The 23341-nt window shown below is 39.2% G+C and overlaps 1 protein-coding gene across 1 annotated transcript; it reads left to right on the top strand.

Moving 5' to 3' along the window:
• The first annotated feature begins 3349 nt into the window (after positions 1 to 3349).
• MIX23 (mitochondrial matrix import factor 23) lies at positions 3350 to 20462 on the top strand. Its single transcript, XM_026713277.2, has 5 exons — positions 3350 to 3504; positions 7439 to 7564; positions 13348 to 13494; positions 15649 to 15708; positions 16417 to 20462. The coding sequence occupies exons 1-5, from the start codon at positions 3454 to 3456 to the stop codon at positions 16465 to 16467; spliced, it is 435 nt and encodes a 144-aa protein (XP_026569062.1). The 5' UTR covers positions 3350 to 3453; the 3' UTR covers positions 16468 to 20462.
• The last annotated feature ends 2879 nt before the right edge of the window (positions 20463 to 23341 follow it).

The following is a 23341-nucleotide window of genomic DNA, read 5'->3' as shown; positions in this document are numbered from 1 at the left end:
GGTTCTTTCACTGGAAAAGGTAAAATATAGCCTTGAGACTAGAATGCTGGATCTAGTGTGGGAAGGGACCAACAAAAAATCTGGGATTGTAATAATAGCCCATACAAGTTGGTCATCAACCAGAAATAACTGCTTTTTATAGTGGCATAGAATTCCTAGACTGGACAATCCCTCTTACTGCCTTATATGTTACTAAAAGAATCTGATGACTACCTTAAATGCCTGCATTGTTAGTAGATATTTGGCCTCTCATTTTTCCATGATAGAGAATCACAGAGCCCATCCTCATTTGCACCTAAATAAAATACAAATACACCCTGGCAGCATCTTATTTCTGCCATACCCATAAAAATAATGTAGGCTTAAGAAGTCTTTTGTAACCACTCCCTCCTTCAAGCCAACAACAGCTGTAAGGTGACTGTATAAGATACCTTTTACCCACTTTTACATCAAAGAAGAAGTCAGGTGACCAGCACCAAGCAGCATTTATTGGTTTTTCCTGCGGATACATCTCCTCTCCGCTGGTTCCTGGTCCAACTCAATTGCCCTCATAATACTGTTGTTTCCTTATAGAGTTGGACTCAGTAGCTCTAAGCCACTGTCTAACCCAGCTGAGGGTCTATAACTTTTGCCTGTTTAGTGCAAAACTGAAATATAGAACCATGAGTTTATGAGACCTCACTCCATCACTTTGAAAACAGAGATCAAAAGAATCTGGAAATTGATGCCTAGAAATTATTCTTCACCAGCTGTAAGGGCTGCATATTTACAAGCCTGGCAAGATTTTTGATAATGGAATAAACAATACTTATCTGGAGGAATGTGAAGATATATACTGAGTTATATGCATCTACCCCATGTCTACCAGAGATTTAAATGTGAAAACAAGGGAGATGTCTGATTAAAGTGACCCCTGAACATTATGATACATGATTGAATTTATAAAGGGGAATGTCTCCTGGGATACAGAAATGTAGATCTCTAGCTGATGGTATCTATAGCATGCCTTCTTTGCCTAATCTAATATATGACAGGCTGAAATCTCTGGGGAGAAGCAGTCCCTCAGATAAACTGATCTCATGCCATAAAGGGGTTTTAAATTTATTTTATTTATTTATTTGATTTGTCAATCACTTACAAGATAATAGATATAAGTATAAACATGAGTAAGAATACAGAAACAGGTACAAATAAATGGGGACAGGGACAGTAGGCACAATGGTGCACTTATGCATGCCACTTACAGACCTCTTAGGAATGGAGTGAGGTCAATAGTGGTTAGTTTGAGGTTAAAGGAGTGGGGGTTAGAGGATGTAACAACAAGTCAGGTAGTGCATTCCAGGCATTGACCACTCTGTTGCTGAAGTTGTACTTTCTGCAATCAAGTTTGAAGCGGTTTACATTGATTTTGTATCTGTTGTGTGCTCTTGTATTGTTGTGGTTGAAGCTGAAGTAGTCATTGACTGGAAGGACATAGTAGCAGATAATTTTAATGCTTAAGTCTAACTGTAGGTGGCATAGTTCAAGGTTGTCCAAGCCCAAAATCTCAAGCCTGGTGATATAGGGTATTCTGTTGCGAGCAGAGGAGTGTAGTACTCTTCTCGTGAAATATTTCTGGACTCGCTCGATTGTATTAATGTCTGATATGCAGTGCAGATTCCAGACTGATGAGCTGTATTCAAGTATTGGTCTGGCAAAAGTTTTGTATGCTTTAATTAGCAATTCGATATTTCTGAAGAAGCTTCGTAAGATTAGATTTACAACTCTTAATGCCTTTTTGGCAATGCTGTTACAGTGAGCTCTGGCACTTAGGTCATTTGATATGAGAACTCCAAGGTCCTTGACAGAGTGAGGATCATCAACAAGGTCATATCTGCCTGGTTTGTATTTGGTGTACTGATTTTTTTTACCAATGTGTAGGACAGAGCATTTGTTGGTCGAGATTTGGAGTTGCCAGATGTTTGACCATTTAGACACATAATCAAGGTCGCTTTGAAGGATAGTAGTATTATCAGTGGTGTTGAATAGTGTTAATTGTGTTTTAATAATAATTTAAAAATAGTGTTTTAATAAATTGGGTGTCACAGTGCAAATCCACCACTTATGTACAACCTTGGGGGATTGGACTAAAAGCCCTCCAAGGTCCCTTCCAGCTCTATGATTCTACCTCAGATTGAAGAAACAGCTCCTAAATTGGGGGATTCCTCCAGCTTGGGAGATGCATCATGCACAGAAGTAGCCTCTCTTTACTCAATTTGTATTGAAATTGTCTCTTTTCCCTTCCCACAGAGTCGTCACTGTCATTGATAGGATTCCCTCAAAGAAGGCAAATACACCTTAAAGGACATCAGCAACCTGAAAGAATATGCCGGGGACCCCAGTCTCACTAATGATGCTCTATTTCCTTACCACCATTGATGCCACCCTTCTCCGAAACAAATGACACACAGGCACTATAGGTAGGGATGGGATTCTACCGGTTTGGACTGGTTCAGGCAAACCAGTCTGAGCACACTCACCGTGCAAGCTCACCAAACTGGTTGTTACACCGATTGAATTGCACAGATTATAGGTAAACCACGGTTGTGACTGGGATTGCTATTGTGTGTGGTTATAAAACAAAAAGTCAAATGACTGCACCAACTTGCAAAAGCAACTCCCCATTGCAGTTACAAACCAAGAATCATTGTTTACCACAAACCCTAGATCAAGCCAAGCCATTCTTTGTGTCATCCAACCACAAGCTTTGGTAAAATTTTTGAAGGCTTCATTGGTGGAGGGTGGCCAAAGAGGAAGACATGGAGGGAGATAAGCAGGTGTGGGAAGTTGTAGCACCCCTGTGGTTGTAAGTACAGGTAGGTTGCCAAGCTCTGGGATTTTGATCATGTGTACAGTGGCCAGAACATCAGTGCCCAACTAGCTTTTAAGGAGAAGTTTAACTTTTGACAAGGTTTCTTTTAAATAACTATTATCCCTAAAAGTCCATTTCTTATAGCCGTTTGGAATGGTGCATTTCAACCTCTCTTCAGTCTCCTTTGTGGCATGCCCTGGTTCGCACATGGCTTCAAGATCGGTTGCATGGACTAAATGAGCTATTTTTCCTAACCGGCTTGCCTAAACAAGAGCTTCAAAACATCCCAAGAAAGCTGCTCCGAGAAAAAGACCGGCCGCAGGTCTTGGTTTTCATCTCCAACGCGGCTGCTGTTGCTTTTTAAAATAGGTTTGAAGCACTACTTGACGAGTTCCAGATCTCTAACCACCTGCATCCAGACGCTCCAGGCCATCAGTCCCAGGGAGCAGCTGAAAGCCCAGCGGCCAGCACAATAGACGCCCGGCGACTTCCGGCCCGGCTCGGGATCCCGCGGAAGCAGGCTCTTGGCGGGGCGAAGGAGCAGGAGGGGGCGGGTCTGCCCCCATCACGCCTTCCAATTGGCTGCGTTGAGACCTTCCAACATGGCAGCGCCCGGCTCCGGTCTAAATTGCGAGGACTTCGCTGAGTTTCAGGTACGGAGAGGAGGAAAGCGAGGCTGGTGGAGCCCGGCGTAGAGGCGCCCGGGACGTTTCCCTCCCCGCGGTCGGCTGGCACGCGCAGATTCGCCTCCCGATGTGGAGCTGCTGCGCCTCCTCGCTCTCGGGAGTACCTTTGCTCGCGCCGTAGAGGGGGAGCGGAGCGGGCGAGGACAGCAACGTGGAGCAGACTTCGAGAGATGATTCTTCACGCGTGGAAGGCTCGTTTTGTGGGGGGGGGGGGGGCTTGAAGGAGAGCCGGGTTCCTGGTTGCTGTAAAAGGTTTCCTTTGCCCAGCACACCCGACAGCCGTGCACGTGCGTGGAGGGATGCCTGCCTGGGTGTAGTGTCTTCGTGGTTTTAGAAACGCTCTTCCTTGTAGTTTTCTCTAAAATAGATCGGCATTACTGCATTGCACGAGGGAAGGAAGAAGTGAGAGGGTGAATGTTTTGCCTCTCCGGAGGACCTTGGGGATCCTTTTTAGAAAGCTGAATGTCAATCAGAACCTTCCTTTGTCCCGCGAAAAGGAAAGGGTCAAATGGCAGATAATAGGAGGTGGGAGCTGAGAGACTATCGGGTACAATGAGCGGCAGAATAAAGCATGGACAAATTCTGAATCGAAATAGAATAGACCAAAGAGGGGAAGAGTTAATTTACACATTTCTTTTTGTTATATTTCTGTAATAATTCTTATGGTAGCTTCAATATAATTTTAAAGTATTGCAAAGGCATAGAGAATGTAATCTTGCTCTTTTCATTCTGTTATTTTAACCATATTGAAAGGGAGAACGGGTTTGAATAGTTTCCCCTGAATGAAAAGGTTGGACTGGAGCAGGAATGGTGGTCTCTTGAGGTAGAATAACAACATTAGGAAAGTGAACTATCCTGGGAGCAGACATCCTTTTCTTTAGTATGAAAAGAAGTCTCTGTAGCATTCCGATGCTGCTTCAACACAATACCACAGACATCAGTGCTGGAGACAAACATGTCATTGCTGGTGTTCCACTGCATTTTGTTGGTCGCTACTGTTACTTAGAGTAGCGAGGAATATTAGGACAAGACCTGGAATGTTGGCCTCTTTAGATGAAAATAGGCATGGGATTGCAACCATTGCCCTTAGAAGTAAATACAGGTAATACTACTTTAGCTACCATAAATGGAACCAGCAACTCCATTATTAAGGGAAGTGAACACTAAGTAAAACTATGAATGTACTTACAACCTTATTTCAGCTTTACAGGTGGTAAACATGAAGATCAATTGCAAACTTTTTCAGCACTGTTGTTGTAACTGTGAAGAATCACTAAACATGGTCTATTTGTTGAGTGTAATGGGATAAAAGGGCTAGCCAGGATAAAAATGGGAATTATGACTGTTGAAACCAGAATAACTCAGTTCTGTTACTTTATTTTGTGGTCTAAAAGTTAATTGTGTGAAGCATAGCAGAACAATAAAAGTTAAGCCACATTTGGGTTTACAGTTACTGTAATGGCAAAATACTGCATTAATTACAAATTCAGAATTGATCCCAGAACCAGTTGTGAATTGCTTTGAGACCCTCTAGCGCAGAAGTGTCAAACTCGCGTCATCAGGGCGACATCAAGTGACTTCCTGTTTGCTAAACAGGGTATGGCAAGTGCGTAATACATCTGGCCCACGGGCTGCGAGTTTGACCGCCCTGCTCTAGCATTTGGTTGTTTTCACCAGTTGAACAGCCCGTCATAGTAATAGCACCCTAGTGCTATACTGGAAGTAACAAAGAATGTATCCCTTCAGGAGTACTATTTGTATAGGTGCATGGTAATTATTTTTCCTATTCCTGTTTTGCATTACCAAAATTGACTGGATAAGGTATTATTTTTGGAGAATTTCCCTTCTAGATTTTTATTTGTTTCTTGGATTTCAAGGCACCTGACTCAAAATGTCAGCTTACAATTTTAAAAAGTCTATATTTTTTAAAAAAATGAATACAGACCCATGGACACAGCCACATAAAAAGCAACCTCCGTGAACCCAGAAGAGATGACACTGATCTTATTTGTAGCTAGAGACTCCCTTCTCTGTGAATGTGAATGCCTAGCTATTATACCAGCGCACCCCAAACTTGGGTTGGGTAAAAGTGGTTTTTCTTGGATAATGACATATAAGCACATTCACAGAGGACATTTAGATTAACTTAATGTTTAATCTAAGTTGGATAAAAAGGACTTTCTGATAAGTGCTTTTGGTAATGAAGGAAAAAGTTTGGGAAGCATGGCATTATAGTGTCTTACAAAGATAAGCTGCGTGTCATCCTGATGATCCTGCTGCTTAGTGGGATCCTTCTCCAGACTTCTTGATCCTGTATCTCAGTTGAATCTTGATCCTGTATCTCAGTTGGAATCACTTCGAGGGTTGGGCAGTTTACATCCCCATTGATAGTAGACCTCCAAAAGCTAATTAAAATCAATTTATTTCAGAGGGCTTTGAAGTGAATTGTGACATTGTGTTTACAATTTTAATTTTATTTTATGTTTAATTTATTGTGGATGTTTTGTTGTGTTTTGAAGTTGTTGTAAATCAGGGCAATGATTTATTGTAAATTCAATAAATGGGTAAAAGAGTGAGTTGTATGAGAATATTTCCATGTTCAGCTAAGGTAACATGAGGGTGGGGAATTCACTCCTGCTTGATGAGAACTGAGTTAGGAAGACAGCAGCTTCAACAGGAGCTAGGTTACTATCATTGAATGTCTGTCTCAGGTTTGGTTGGATGGACAATATAAGTGATTGTTCATGGATTTTAACTATTTCCCTCCCTTTCTGAGAATATTAGCGCACACATGGAAAATGAGATGTCCTGAAATGGAGAGGTAGGGAGAGGAGGCATCGTAAATAGAATAAGAGAAGAAGAGGGCATCAACAAGCAGAGGATATAAATGGATTGGGCATCATGTATACTCTGATGACATGCACCTCTGTTTCTCCATAATATATCCATGTTCAGTCAGATTTATTTGTGAGAAAGCATGTCCACACAACATCCTAAACCACAAATCAGGCAATTAATGTACTCTATTGTGTTAAGTAAATAGCCAATGTAGATAATTTATAGTTCAATGCATTATACAGACTGAATGAGTAAATCATGGCTAGCTTAACCCTGAGAAACGTACTTTGTAAATACAGTAATAGAATTGTAGGATTGGAAGGGATCTTGGAAGTCTTCTACTGCAAGTCACAACTCAGTGGAAGAATCCTCAGACCATCCCAGAAAAATGGCTGTCTTGTTTGAAAATCTCTGGTGATGGAGCACCCATTACTCCAGGAGGCAGTCCTTTAGTTGGAAGACTGCTCTTGTGTCTCCACTTCTCTTTAAGTGAAATATACTCTATTTCTTTAACCATTCTTCACAGAATTTAGCCACAAGCCCCTCACTATCTTTGTCACTCGTCTGTGTTTTTTTTCCAATTCCTCAGCATCTTTCTTGTATTATGGAAAAAGGGTGGAACAAGATGTATTCCAGTTTGTTGAATTCCAGGTCAAATATACATTTAAGATAATGAAGTTATTGTAGGCATTAAAACATACTCCCACAACTTAATTTGCTATTCTTTTCATAGAAGGAATCAAATGACCTGTCCAGTAAAAGGCATCACAAAATTTTCAAGTGTAGACAGTCATTTTTGTTGACTATGGCTTTTGATCTGGAGATTCCTGCCCTGAGCAAGGTTTAGACTAGAAGACTTCTAGACTTCCTTTCAATCTTATGATCTATTATAGTAATCTGGCACAACCAACATGAAAAATACTCTGCAAGTTTCTAGGAATTTTAAATATGTGATTCAAAAATATATTACCTGATCTGGTTACTAACATACTGTTTATTTCTTTTAATTTAAAATTTGCAACATTAAGTCTAAGTTTTTCCTCCCCTGCCCCCTCCCACCCAGGAATTGCTCAGGGTAACAAGACAAATTGATGACAGAATAGTCCATGAATTAAATACTACAGTTCCAACAGCTTCTTTCGCAGGAAAAGTTGATGCTAGGCAAACTTGTGAAGAACTTCATCATTCGGTAAATATATTTGTCCTTCCTCTTCATTGCTTTTTTCATTTAAAATCTGATTTTGTTTTCACCAGATGTTATGATTATTGGCAATTTATAGTGCTATAGATCTGGGAATGCCAACATTTAGGTGACCACTAGATGTCAGCAAAGGTTGAGAATTTTCTGTAGTTCTTTGCTGCCATCTAGCTGTTTCTTGCAGTTCATATCTGCTGGCCTTTTTAATCATAAGCATGTACCAGTATTGTTCTTTCATTGTTCTTGTCACCAATTTTCCTGCTTGTGTCATATACAATAAAAGATACTTATCTCAAATAGGAGACAGAGATTATTGTACTTCTTTCTCCTCCATAGTACTATATAATATAGGATCTGTGGCAATGCTGTTCCTTCCAAACTCCCTCTTGTTTGTGTATCATTTTAACTCTGCCAATTTAATTTGTATCCTGCTTTTAATTATTTAAGTACATTTATATACAAAAATATATAAAGATAACTGTACTTCTGTCTTATTTTATTCAAAACAGATCTTATAAAGTTAGTCATATTATGTTGTATAGTTATTGCTAATGTTAAGTGTATTTAACACTATAAGAATACACACACACACACACACACACACACTGATCCAGTGTGGCTTGATATTTTTTATTTCCAGGCTAGGACAAGAGAGAGTGACTGGTTCAAAGTCACTCAGTGGCTCTCATTCCTAGGGGAGATCTAAAACCTGAGTCTCCCCAATCATAATTTTGCATTTTAACTTCCCCATACTAGTTTTTATATAAATTGGCACGTGCACTATTGGCAGATAGCAATTATTGGGGTTTTTTTTCAGCCTCAAGTAAATTATTACTTTTGTATAGGTATGGAATGTGTCTCAAGAAAAATGGCTTTGGCAATTTTGTAGCTCCCACAGGTCTCAGCTCAGATTTTTAGATCAATTAATATTATAGCCAGAAAGGGTTTTAAAAACCACCAATTAATTATACTGATTTTGGTGCATGAGCCTCAGGTTTGTCTGTACATGCAGTAGACCTAATCTATATTAGTTTTTCTTATTGCACAGGCCAAGAGGGTTTGTGCCCCAAATTAAACTATAAAATAAAACAGGTTGTTGTGTTTTCCAACAGAAAAGACTTAGCCAAAATCCTTTTGCTCCTCATATGTCTACTTGGACGTATGAGGAGCAAAAGGACTTGTGATTCATTTTAAAAATTCCTGGGACTATTATTTCATTGTAAGAATACACAAAGCAAACAAAACAAATATTTATAGTGGACTTGGCACCAGGGAATAGGCCAACCACAATAAAAAGTAACAAGTAAAACCAACAACAGTGCTATGCATGCTACTTATATTCCCGAGTAGAAGTCAAGGTATAAATCTAATAATAAATAAAATATTCATGACATAAAAGAAATAAGCAAATAGGCATTGAGAGTTTATCCACCAACCTGCTGTTATTTGTTAATGTCCTGCCCTCAGAGAAATATGCTACTTTACAAAAGTAGCAATCCTACTGTAGTAAGTTAGCCAAAGAGACTGTCAAATCCTTATCTGTGAAAAATTAGTATGGATATGACAAGCTTTCTAATATCTTTGCACGTCAATTTGCAACAATCTCAGATAATTAGAGTTGCCCCAACATGCTATTCCTTTTACATCACTACTCGGGTCAGGCCGAAGGAAATACTCATCTGTTACCTGAAGCTGTTAGAGTTTGGTTGGGACAAAATGGACTGAAACTGAACTCAAACAAAATGGAGTTGATGTTTGTTTGGGAGATTCTTTGCCAGCTCCATTTATAATTCTGGATGGGGTGTTCCACTTCTTGAAGGAGCAATTATGCAATCGGGGTTCTTGCTATAACTAGATTAGGCAGGTAGAGGTGGTGACCAGAGAGGCCCATTCATGCACATATTGCCTCACAATGTCATATAAAAGGCTGCTTTGAAGAATACTGGAAGCTGAAGTTTGTGCAAAATGTGGAGCTCACAGTCATCACATCCACATAACGTCAGTGCTGTAAATCCTGCATTTGGTTCTGAATGCAATTCAAAGTGACATCTAACATCCTAGATGGCTTGGCTCCTAAGTAACTTTGGGGCTTCCTCCTCCTCCAAGTGGAATCTACATTGTGGTACATGTTCCCCAACAAAATCCATTAACAGTTCTCCATTACTAAGACATTACTCCATTACTAAGATGGCACAGACTCACAAACATTATTTTTTTGTTGCAAACCCTATGTTACGGAATAGCTCCTGAGATCAAATCAGCACATATCTTAATTGCCCTCCATAAGCAGGAAAAGTAGCTTTTCCAGCGAATATTTGAGGAGATGAGGAAGTTAATGTATTGTTTTATTATATTGTATTGTTTTATTGTTGTAGACTGTCAGTAGCCAGTACAGATTACAGCTGAATATTATAAACATTGAAAACAATATATTTTAACATGTAATACAGATACAAGATTCTGATTTAGTTACAAAAGTGCTTTGAAAGTTATGGGGGTACAAACCTACCAACTTTCTGCAACCCTTTAAAACTGCCTTTCTTTTCCCTGGATTGGGCAACAGCCAAGAAGGTGACACCATCCTGCTAATCAGGACAATGGGCATCATGTTAACTTTCTTTTAAGTACAGTATATTGATGTAAGCTTCATTAAGAGATACCAGCACAGTACCAGAGTCAATTACATTCTAATAGAAATTTAAACAAAATATCCATATTTCTATTATATCCTTTTTCTTCATATTATTGAGTCTTGATATTTCTCCAAATATGATCAAGTATATCAGTGGTTCCCAAACTTTTTCGGTCCACTGCCCCCTTGGTGCTACAAACTCATCCTCAGTGCCCCCCACCCAGGCGTGGGACTCAAATTTCTGTGGGTGTGGCCTAATTTGGGGGTGTGGGTTGCTGGTCACATGACTGGGTGCATGTGGCTTGCTGGTCATGTGACTGGGTGGGCATGGGCATGGCCAGGTGACTGGCAAACCAAATACAAGGGGTCCTCACTTAATGGCCGGTTGTTTAGCAAGTGTTCTAATTTATGAGTGGCCTCTCCAGAGCTACTTGACCTGTTTTTGGAGTTTTGACAGCTTTAGATCAGGGGTCTAAATCCCACCCCTGCCTGTGTGTGTGAGAGAGAGAGTGTGAGAGAGAGGTTGGATCAGATCTCTCTCACTCTCTCTCTCTCCCACCAACGCCAGAAAGCCACCGTCAGTCAAAATTCATATTAGTGGTCTCCGGGATTTAAAATTATGAGTTTGGTGGTCCCTGAGGTCCAAAAGTTTGGTGACCCCTGATCTAAAGGGGTGAGCCTGAGAGAGGCAAAGAGAGAGAGAAAAGAAAAAGAGAGAGGAAGAGAGGAAGAAAAGAAAGAGAAAAGGGAAAGAAAGAAAAAGGGACAGACAAAGAATGGGGGATGGAAGGAAGGGACAGAAAGAAAAAGAAATAAAGGAGGGAGGGAGGAGAAAGATAATGAGATATCTATTCTAGTCCAATCACTTGCTCCAGCAGGGTTACAAGGGAGTGTGTGTGTGTGTGTGTGTGTGTGCTCGTAATTTACCAGTACATTTTGGTTTTGCCTTCTTCAGAATTGGCACTATAATACTGTACATTGGGGAAAAGTAATTTTTAGGGTGGAGATCTAGTCCAATGGATCCTGTTTAAAGCCTCAACAAAGTGTGAGAGCTTCCTGATAGTCTTGACCATGTTTCATCCACAAAACCTTGAATAGAAGCCAAAGATGTTTCAATGTGGAAAAGGGCCTCAGTCTAAACTAGGCCTCATTCAATCTGATGCATTAGGTCTCGCTCTCTTTCTTTTTCTCTCTCTCCCTCCCTCCCTCCTTCCCTCCTTCTCTCCCTCCCTCCCTCCCTACCGGACTGGCTTTGCTCTACTTTCCCGATGTGCCTGTGGGGCTAGCGCTTCGAACATGGATGGATGGATGGATGGAGAGAGAGAGAGAGAGGCAGGCAGGAAGTCAGGCAAACAGACAGAACTTTTGGATGGACGGACAGACAGACAGACAGAATGCAACAGCAGCGGCACTTTGGGAAAGCGGGGGTGGCAGCTTTTCCCAATGTGCTGCCACTTTGGAGGTGCTGGCTCCAGAGCAGTGTTAATCAATGGGTGAACCTGCAGGGCTGGCCGGCTCCTTGAACGCCCCCCTGCCGCCTCTTAGCGTCCCCAAGGGGGCCGGCAGAGGGGCGCTAAGAGGTGGCAGGGGTGGTGCATCGAACGCGGCCGCGGCAGCACATAACGTGCCACCGCTTCCGCATTGGAGGCACCGGCTCCGGAGCGGTGCTACAGTCAATGAGTGTCGGCACCTCGAATGCCCCCCTGCCACCTCTTAGAGCCCCCCCTGCTGGCTCCCTTGCCTTTTAGCACCCCACCCTAAGGCATCCCACCGCCCCCGAGGGGGTGGTACCACCCACTTTGGGAACCACTAAAGTATATGTTTAAGTTTTCAACCTAATTTTATTTTGTTAAGATGGAGCTGAAGTTCTTGAATTTTGTACATTTATATCTTAGGTATTTTATATGCTTTATTGTAAACCAACCATGTTGCTTTAATAATCAGTGACCACTGTTCTATCCAGCTTACTAAAGCTTTGCCATAAACATGTTGATGAAGTTTACTTTAGTGGAATGCAATACATGCTGCTTATACATGCCACTTTGCAACTCTTGGTTCTGGAAAAGGATCCATAGCCTATTGGGACAGTGGGAACTTTATATTTTGTGTTTGCTTTCCTCAAAATGCCCTTTCATTTTTCAGCAGCATAAGAAATAAATTAGTTTGCACATATCTTGTTCAGTAATTTGACAGTGCTAAACCTTTTTTATCTCAAAATATTTTTGAAGCAAAATAGCTATTTCCTCTTTGAAATTATTGTAATTTAGCCAGCAAAATGTCAATATTTTCACTTACAGAGGAATTCTTCAGTTACTAAGAAAGCCCTACTAAGATGTGCTCAAAATATTGCAGTTGTATGTTACATTCCATGGAAAATATTTTTGTTTTGTCCTGCATAATTGTCCTTCCAAAATCGATTTGTGAGATTTGATAAGCTTGCTATTAAGTTGTTATATAGCAGTATTCAGAAGCTTTTCATCTGGAATCTAAATGGAAGACATTTTGTTGTCATTATATTGACAAATGCTTGGAAGATAACCATCAAATCTTCAATTCCTTTAAATTCACGAGTTGTATTTTATTTACTTGTATAAGAAGGTGACACTTTCATCATCTCCATTGGTAGATAAAAGGAGGGAAAATGATGACCAAGAAAATGGAGGTTTTCTCTTGATTTCAGATTGCCTGCCTATTTAAGGTAGCTAAACACAGCATTAGTTATTGTCAAGTAGATCTACATAAATACAAATAGTCATCTATTTCACAGGCCTTGAAATAGGCAAAAGTTTGAACAGAGAGCATTGCAATTGAGTGTGCAGACAAATCAAGGAAAGGTTAAATGAAGCTCCTTTAGGACCCTTGCCACACCCCCTTTTCAAAGAAAGTGAGTGTAAGTGGTATTTTTAGAGGACAAGGGTTTTTCTGCTAACCACTTATTTAATAGCTACAGTATCTGGGTGAGCTATGAACAGAAAGTCCTTAGAATAATAAGAAGCTCTTGCTATGTCCATTACATGTGCATGGAAAGTGGTAATTTTATGAAAGCCTCTTCAAGTTCTGCTTTTATTTTACTTAACATTTAACTCATTATTGAACTGCTTTCTTATCTAGTTTTCTTTGTTTATATTTACTGTCTATTTAGTTGAAAGAAGCCCATGAAAGTAGGGAGAGAATAATCAAAAGCTGTATTGCCCAAACTTCTAATGTAGTAAAACTTCTTCAAGAAGAGAGGAAGAAATCTCCAGATGACATAACATTACTAAAGCAACTCAGGAAAGAGCAGACAAAAGTAAGTAGCAAAATTTGGTTGCTTTAAGTTCTATTATATAAAATATGATTGAAAATTGACTGTTCCAGTGGCACAGGAAAGTAAAATATGTAAAATTACAAAAATAGTTATCTGTGGTTTGACATTATAATCATCCTAATGCTGGAAAAGGACCAGTTCTCTCTAACAAATGTTTCTGTCATTAGATATTCTTCTATACCCATGTTTCACTGGAGAAAACAGATAGAAATAGAAATCATGAATTGACAAACTGGCTGTTGCAGATTGTATTATTAGATAAGGCAATGCCTTCTTCAGTTGAAGCTCAACACCTGGCATCTTCGTGGGCATATCTGCAATTTTCTCAGCCACAGTATGGACCAGCCATGTCATATTTCAGGATATTAGTTCAACTTCCCAGTTTCACCTTGAGCCCTGGGGGTTCATTCTAAGCAAGCCCGAGCCTGCTCAGCCAAGATCAGCTTGGTAATACAACAGGATTACTCGGGGGAAAAAAATGACCCTGTGTTCTACTCCTATCTTAGGTGCAAAGCCAATCACCCTCTCTCAACCATAGGAAACTACTATAGCAAACTATTTCCAAAAATGTTAGGTAAACTGCAGGGTCTGGTCCAAGTAGTTGCACGACTGTCTTGAAGGAATACACACAAACAGAAAGACAAAAATAAGGAATCTACCATCAGTACCATTTTCTCATATACTGAACAAAATTTATATATGCACACACACATATACACACAGTTTTATATTGTATTACATGTACAAGTATTCATGTCTTGTTAACCACACATAATTAAGTCTTGTTTATGGAAACTTGTACAAACAGATGTTCTATTGATTAATATAAATTAATAATTAAATTATTATTAATGTTTGCTAGCTGAAGTCAAACACAACTTGAAAGGAAAGCAAACATGAAAATTTAATCTATAAACCATTTTATACATCTAAATTTCTAAGCAGTCCTTGGGACGCTTATTTAGATATAGAAAAACAGGTGAATGGTGCAGACTCTTCTGTAATGATAGTACAGTTTGGAGATCCCATGCTCTATCAATTTTTTACATTTTTGTGATCTTAAAATGTACTGTATCCATTTCAACTGCCATCGGGTGGCTTCCCAAACATTTGGCATATTATCTATTGTTAAATAATCTGAGTATTGACAAAAGAAAAAAGGTTTCCTGAAACAGAACAAATTGTGAAATCATGTTTTGTCCAGAAGAGAGCAGTACAGGGCAAGGCGACTAACATACTTTGAGCACTGCAACTTCAACAGTGAGCTGGAGCCCTCAGTTTCTTCCTAAAGGGTTGCAGAGGGGTCAACTGGATAGAAAATAAGGCTCTACTAACTACTTTCCATATGAATGTAATTTCAGGCATCAGAATCTGCAAAATTTTTATAAGACAAATGTGAAATGATTTAATATACATTGCTACATTTCTGTTGATGTAATAAGACTGACATTCTTGTCTTGACTCACTAATATTAAAATTAACTGCAATTATTACCAAAAAAACCTGTTTTTTTTAACAGCTAATTAGGATGACACATTTATAATGTGTCATTATAAAGATACATATGTTGAATAAAGAATTTGTCATTGTGGGGATTTACGCCATCTATATGACAACATCATCACCCAGGTGATCTAATTATTTGTGTTATTGTATCATTATGCCACTGAAATAAATAGATTTAAATGATATAATTTGCATCATTTGATGACATCATTATGCAAATATTGTAAATCGCAGCAAAATTAAGTCTGCTGCACATAAAATGTTGCATTAAAGTTAAAATAACCCATTCAAAAGTATATTCTCTGATTTTGCAATTTTTCAGCTGGGCTGAAAAGAAAAAAGATTTTCTAATTTCTCACCAATATGAATTTTAGCTTTGTTCTCTTCTAAATGTCTATAAAATGCTTACTACTTCTAATATTTAATTCCTCAATATTTTACAATGAAATTCCAGTTTTTCATAGGAAGACTTATTTACTGAATGGTGAGAAAACTTGATTAAATGTTTTATTTTAATCTGTTTTAAGTATATTTTTAATATTTTTATCCAAATCTATTTTTATACAGTTTGTCTGCTTATGGTCAATCCCAAATGTCTTTAAAGCCTTTCTTCTTTTCTTTCTCTTGTAGTTGAAATTAATGCAGTCAGAGTTAAATGTTGAAGAAGTGGTAAATGACAGAAGCTGGAAGGTAAGGAACAGTCCTAATTTGTGAATTTTTGTCATACCATATTAAGGCTCTGATTGATGGGGGATGAAAGCTAGGAAGAGAACTACAGTTCAACTTAAATCCAAATATGAAAATCAAGTAGAAATACCTTACATCCAAAAAAAAATGCATACAAGTAGTCTTCAATTGTAATGGAGCCCAGAACTTCCATCATAAGTCATAACTCAAGACATCCATGTGACCAGTCTGATTTTATAACCCTTTTTGCAGCAGTCATTAAGTGAACACTGCAATTGTTAAACAAACACCACATTCATTAAGCAAGTCAATGCATTCCTATGGGCATTTTTTGCCAGGAACCAGCTGAAAAGGTTGATTTCTGACAAAAATAGTGTAGCAAATCCTGTCACATGAGCACAGAACTGCAACTGGCCATAAAGATCATGTAATTCCTGTCATGTGACCACAAGGATGCTGCCATCAGAACTTTGGAACAGTTCTGTTATAAAAACATTTGCCCTCCATGTGTGGAAATATTTTAACCAGTTATTTAACCCCTTTTATTCTGAAAGTTTACAAACCTGGACAACTAGATATCACTAGTTTTGTTTTTCTGAGCACATACATTTGGCTCTGATTACTGCTTTGAAGCACAGAAGCTAATTAAGTTTTTAGATATTTGGATCCATTCACATTTGTATCAATCAATTTTCTGTTTTGCTGTTTTAGATATTTAATGAACGCTGCAGAACTCATTATAAGCCCCCAAAGACCCAATAATGCAAATGCGGGGGGAGATTCCCCTGAAAGTGGTCTTCAGTCATGCAAATAAACTGGAAAAGAAACATGGAACAAAATGCATGGGACCTCTTGAAAACCCACGGGATCTATGAGTGATTTTGCTAATAAAGATCAACCAACTGTTAATTTGTACAAGATATTAGAAGAAAAAACATTAAAAATATTCAGATGGAATGTGATGTCACATACTTGGCCTCTTTTGATACAGAAGCAAATATACTTTACTTTTATCTACTCTCATATATCTGAAGATTTTTACATATAAAACAACGTTGTACTCTGCTAATTATGTAGGTTCCTTTCAGACTGTGAGAAATATTGATGGTAAACAAAACTTTATTATAACTACCAACATTGTATAATCCTAAAGTAATCACATCACATTGTGATGGCGTGTTTCAGAGACGAGAAAGACTTACACTGCAGAGGTCCCCAACCTCTGGGCCGCAATGAGCAAAGCCCCATCTGCACATGTGCAGGATCCAGGCAGCATTCAAAACCACGCCTCCCCAGTCCTCAGAAAAACTGCCCTCCACGGAACCAATCCCTAGCGCCCTTAGAAATTTTTGTTGATTTAAGTAAAGCATACACAAATAATTAGTAAGGTTGAATTTTGGAATGTTTTGTATGAATATGGATTTCAGGTTTGATTTCTGAATGTGATAATAGTACTGTATGATCGAAGTAAAGTACTGTGAGAATAAATACAATACTTAGTAAAGAGTTCCATATTGATATATATGATACGATATCATCTTAGTTGTTTAATATAGTTATGCATAACACTTAAGGGATGCTTGTAGAGACAGTTTGGTTTTGGATTGATTATGTGCCATCAAATTGGTGTTGACAACATGAGAATCTATGACTCTCATCATTATGGAAATATTTCAGAACTTCCAATGGTGCACCCATCACCATTGTAACTGACTCCATCCAACTGGCTGCTTGTCATCCTTTCCAGTTCCAAGGACAGTTGTTTTATCTGTTTGATATTAGTTTGGTATTTTTTATATTTAATTTTGTGTCTCCATCTGGTTATGACCAGGGGTGGGATTCAAATTTTTTAACAACCAGTTCTGTGGCCGTGGCTTAGTTGGTGGCCGTGGCTTGGTGGTCATGTTATTGGCTGGGCATGGCCAACTCAATATCACTCACATCGAGGCATGCCTCTCATGACTGTGGGGATGCTGCAATAGTCATAAGTGTGAAAAATGGTCATAAGTCACTTTTTTCAATGCCATTGTAACTTTGAATGGTCACTCCACACAAGCAAAGTATCAGCAAAGGAAGGGAAAAAAACTCCAGAGAAGTTCCTGAGACAGGAAGTCTAGTCCTGCCAAGAACGTAATAAGGGTTAACGGAGAGGCAGTTTCTGTAAGCAACACCAGAATGTTTCCTTCCTGCCTTCCTTACAGGATTACGCCAGTAATTTCTTCTAACAACTGGTTCTCCGAACTGCTTAGAATGTAAACAACCGGTTCTAGCGGATAGGTGCAAACTGGTAGAATCCCACCCCTGGTTATGCCCATGTATAAAAGCATCCTTTTGGTTGTTTGAAGACCATGTTAGCTATGAAGAAATGATTGGAGCCCTGGTGGTGCAGTCGTTAAAAGTGCAGTATTGCAGGAAAACTCTGCCTACAGTCAGGAGTTCATTCAACTTTTCATCCTTTTGAGGTTGATAAATTGAGGACCCAGAATATTGGGGGCAATATGCAATAATGCTTCTACATTGTAAATAGCCCAGAGAATGCTATAAAGCGCTGTGATGTGGAATATTAATCTCAATGCTATTGCTTTTGGTTACAGAAATAGATAGACTAATCTCCTGCTTCATTTTGGTTTTCTAAACTATTCAGTCCAGCTATTTTTCATCTTTCATGTTTCCACATCTTGGTTGAATGGCTTTTTAGCAGGTGCAGAACACTGCTTAAGGGGTTGTCTATTAGGACACATAGATCTCTCTCACAGTCACTAATTATTGAGTCATGTACCACCTATTTTATATCTGTACATTTGGGTTTTCTTACCTAAATGTATGATCTTAATTTTTTTCAGCACTTAATTGCATTTTGTTGGATAGTCTTTGTTGAAGTCTGTCAAGATTCTTCTGTACATTGAGACTGTTTTCTAAAGTGTTCATTATTTCCCCCACCCTGGTGTTTCCAAATATGATGAGTTCCCCTTCTGTCCCCTTATGAAAATCATTTATGAAGATGTTAAATAGCTTAAGACAGAACTTTGAGCCACTCCGCTGCATGTTTCCCTCCATGTAGTTGTAGATATATTGAGGATTACCTGCTGGGTGCAGTTGGTCAACCAGTTGTGAATCCATCTAGTGATGCTGTCTATGCCACACTTTTCTATCTTACTAAGAAGTAGGCTGCCATCTGCTTTGTCGAATGCCTTACTGAAATCTAAGTAAACTATGTCTACAGCACTTCTCTAATTTAGTCATTTTGTCAAAGAAGCCAATAAAGTTTGTCTGGCATGATCTGTTTTTGACAACCCCTGCTGGCTTCTAATAATTGCCTTGTTCATTTCTACGTGCTCACAAATGGACTGTTTGATTATCTTTTCCAGAGTCTTTCCAGATATTAATGTCAGGCTGATTGATCTGTAGTTTCCTGGATCCACTTTTCCCCCTTTTTTGAAGATGGGAACCACATCAGCTCTTTTCGAGTCTTCTGGTATTTCCTCAATGCTCCAGAGTTTTTGAAAGATATATTTGGGTTTCTGAGATCACATCGGCCAATTCCTTCAGGAATCTAGGATTATGCTATTAGTACATTGCACTATTAGTATTACACCATTAGTACTCTAAAGCAAGATTATAAGTATTTTAGTATTTTACGGGGAATTGATTGTATAAAGAGAATCAATTGTAAAACAAATTATGAAGGAAGATTATAGGGGTCAAGAGGAAGACTGAAAAAAATTACAACTGAAAGAGTTGATGAATTGCAAAAACAAAAGTATCAAATGATAAATTAATACGGTGGGAGCTAGGATGATTTACAAAGATCAAAAAGTATGGAGAAATAGTGCATAGTGTTGGTATATGTTCGTTTCAGTTAAATTTCCTTCTCTTTTTCCCATATCATGTATTTAGTTTTTTATACCTTTTTTCTGAGCTCTACATAACATTTATCCTGAAAGTAAATAGCCAGAGGAATATGTATGACTTGAGAAACGTTGAAGATTTTACATAAAAGTGAAAATTACTTCTAGTGTTTTTGCACGGAAACACTATTTTGATAGGCATATTTGGAGTTTCAACATTGACCAAACTTTAATAACATAGATGTCTTGATGGAGCTCTTCTACATTATTAAGTTTCAAAACATTTGTACAGTATTTAGTGTCCCTCAGCTGGTGATAGAATTTGCTGCCCTTAAGCAGGGTTAGTGGGGCCTCATTAGTATGTTGATGGAGACTACTGGGGCTTTGGGCCAAACTGGGAAACTGAAAAACCTCCTGAGCAAAGACTGGCAAACAATCTCCATGCTGTTATCTATAAAATCACATGGTTGTGTCAATAATGTCAATGCGAATTTTGCTCAGCAATAAAGAGATTTTAATTTTTTATTAGAATGGTGCAATATATGAATATCCAAAGATCACAAGATATGAATGAAGAAAATTATTTCAGTATTAAAGGAAGCTCAGGCTACCAAGTTTGGAGACGTTTCAAACAAAGCCACTGATAAGAGGTGAAAGGAATTATCGGGACTGAATGCCTCCATGGATAATTAAATAAAGGTTGGCTACATACTTCTGTTGATTACATTTGTAGGAAATTCCTCAGATCCTGAGTTAGGTTTATCTGATTTAACAAAGTTGTGTATTCTGCTAGCAACTTGCTAGTAGGAAGTTTCTTGCAGCATTTACTCAAAAATACCATATCTCTCATAACATTTGTTGCCCTGTTACATTTTGTATCTTTCAGACATAAATTCTTCTCTAAAACAAGCATATTAATCTGTCTCTTTCAATGTTTCCTTAAAGAATGTAGGATTTTGCTCTTCTGGTCATTCTACGGCATGTTTCCTTATCCTTTAATGAGTTGGCCTACTTGCTGATTATTGGTGATTTCTTTTTTCTTCTTATCTGAGGGTCTGATAAGCTATCCCTTGATTTCTTTTTCTGAGTTAATCTATACACGTCCCCTTTTTTAAGTCAACCCCATTGTCAGTATTGCATGACTGAGTCAGTCATCATGTTAGGGCTGCAGAGAAGCCCTAAAAGACCTTGGAGTGTCCCTTATTCAAAGCCCTTGTGTAACATTTTGAGAGCATTATCAACAAAAATATAAACAACTAAGACAGCATCTTCAATAATAAATACGTTGCATGTCTGTTTAGAACAAATTTATTTTTCTGAGTGAGCACATGTACAAACTCGCGTGGTGTGTATAAATGTTTATAAAATGAAGTGTGAAGTTCAAGAATCAGGAGCACATGCTGCTTATTGCTCCAGATTGACATGTATCCCCCCCACCCCACCCGGCCTCTATTTTGCTGTCAGAGGCCTTTGGAAAGGCTTCTGCAGCCAAGAAACAAGCTCTGGATTGACAGCGAAAGGCCTCTGGTAGTGAAACGGGTGCAACGCTCGTTTCTCAGCTTTCCAAAATGGAGGCTGGGAGGGGGTGCTGTGCGTGAGCAGTGGTAGGTGGCTGCAGAAGTGGGCTGGCCGTGGCCACATGGGTTCCTCTGGGATGGGGCTATTGGTACTGCCACCGCAAGGTGAGACAGTCAAAAAGGCATCCTCAAAAATAAGACTTAATGCCTCTTTTAGAGGAAAAAAAAAAAAAAGACCAGGTCTTATTTTCAGGGAAACACAATATCTGTCTTTCCTTCAACTTACTTGGAATCTCTATTTTATCTCCACAAAAAATACCCCTGTGAGGTAGGCCTCAAATTACCAGTGATTTCCCAAAATTGGAAAAGAAACTTGAACCTGGGTCTCACTGGTCATCTCTTCAATTTCTGTAACATACTGACTCGTTCTCACACGCTAAGCCAAAACTAAACTAATCACATTTGGACTTCATTTATTTATTAAATTTATATGGCACCCATCTCCTCGATAGGGTGACTCTGGGCAGCTTAAAGAACAGAAAAAGATACATAGAAAAGCAAATTGCACATTAACATTTTAAAACTATGCAGAAAACCAGGATCAAGAAGACAGATGGGATGGGGTTGAGGTCTTCTTACCACATCAACAACCTCCAGTGATGAGCACCCTTCTCATGACTCCAAGCCAGCCAGCAAACCCAAATTTGAATGCCCTTCTGGAAAGCTAAAAGGGTGTGAACGGTTCTCATCTCCAGTGGTAGTGTGTTCCACAGGGTGGGGCCACAGCAAAAGACACTCTTCTCTGTGACCCCACCTGCCTGAATTCCTTAGTAGATAGGGTCCATAGCAGGCTTCTTCTGCTGGTATGAGTGGGACAGGCTAGTTTCATTGGTGTGAGATGACTCCTCAAATAGGCCCAATGCCATTGGGGTTTTAAGGGTATTAAAAATAATTAACTATAGTCTTGAATTGGACCCAGAAGCAAACTAATAACCAATTCAGATCATGCAGCAGTGGTGTTATATGTGGCACCCTAGGACTTTCGAATACTCTTCAAAGGTAGCCCCATGTAGAGCACATTGCAGTAATCCAACTGAGAGATGACTAGGACATAAGTGACCTCATGATCCAGATAAGGGTGCGATTGGTTCACAACATGAAGTTGCCTAACGGCCCTCCCGCTCTTTGAACAGGAATCGCGAGTCCAGGAGACTCCCAGGTTGCCACACCAAGTCTGTCTGCAGTGCAACCCCATCCAGAACTGAAGACTATATCAGCCAGTTTAAGAGGTGCCTTGCACCCACAGTCATTCCATCTTGCCAGGGTCCAGCTGAACCCTGTGGTCCTGTATCCACATCCCCTACAGCCTCCAGGCACTGAGAAAGGGTGGCCACAGCATCACTTGGATTATCAGGGATGGATAAGTAAAGCATAGTGATAATACTTTGTCCAATGGTTTCATGTTTGTTAAAAAGAAGCGAGTAGAAGCTGAGCCCTATGGCACCCCACAAGGGAATGGCTGTGGGTTGGAATTCTCTCTCTCTCCCTCCCTCCCTCCAAGCCCCACAGCCAACCCAAAAAGATCCTATGAAATGTCAGTCTATTCTGAGTCATAGATATGCTTAGAAGAGGCTGGGCCTCTGCTGTAGAATTGAGAATCCCTTATGCAGCACCAAAGTAAAGTTAGTAAGCACCAACCAGCAGCACCAGAAGATTACCAGTAGATTTTAAAAGTTTCATTTTGTCGTCTCCCATTTTTTCCCCTAGGTCATTTAGACCGAACATACCAAAAGAACCTGACTGACAACCTTTCTTACAGTTCCTTTCAGGTTCATATCCAGTGCAACTTGTTAACCATTATCTAGCCAGATACTCTAGTCAGATAACAATGCCAAATATTGTAAAATATTTCAAGTCATACCCCTTAGGATACTTAGCACATATTATATGAAAAGACAGTCTCTGTTCTGTACAGAATACACTCTATTCTGTGGAGCTCAGCAACTAAGGGAATCAATGCTTGTAGCTACAAGTAGTCCTCAGCTTATGACAATTGACCCCAAAATTTCTGTTGCTAAGCGAGATGTTTGTTAAATGAGTTTTGCTCTATTTTACGACCTTTTTCCCAAAGTTGTTAACTGAATCACTGAAGTTACTAAGCTAGTAACACAGTTGTTAAATGAACCTGGCTTCTCCGTTGACTTTGCTTACCAGAGGGTTGCAAAAGATGACCACATGATCCCGGGACACTGCAATCCTCATAAATATGAA

The sequence above is a fragment of the Pseudonaja textilis genome, chromosome 2, assembly GCF_049901715.1.
Source record: "Pseudonaja textilis isolate UNSWEBS1 chromosome 2, rPseTex1.2, whole genome shotgun sequence".
NCBI classification, from domain to species: domain Eukaryota; kingdom Metazoa; phylum Chordata; class Lepidosauria; order Squamata; family Elapidae; genus Pseudonaja; species Pseudonaja textilis.
The sequence above is the reverse complement of the archived record's forward strand: the minus strand, read 5'-3'. Positions and strand labels throughout refer to the sequence as shown.

Excerpts from the sequence above, each read along its gene's own strand:
- MIX23 (XM_026713277.2), top strand. The coding sequence starts at position 3,454 with ATGGCAGCGCCCGGCTCCGGTCTAAATTGCGAGGACTTCGCTGAGTTT. Across the intron at positions 13,495-15,648 it reads TCAGGAAAGAGCAGACAAAA|TTGAAATTAATGCAGTCAGA; the intron begins GTAAGTAGCAAA and ends TTTCTCTTGTAG. Across the intron at positions 15,709-16,416 it reads TAAATGACAGAAGCTGGAAG|ATATTTAATGAACGCTGCAG; the intron begins GTAAGGAACAGT and ends TTGCTGTTTTAG.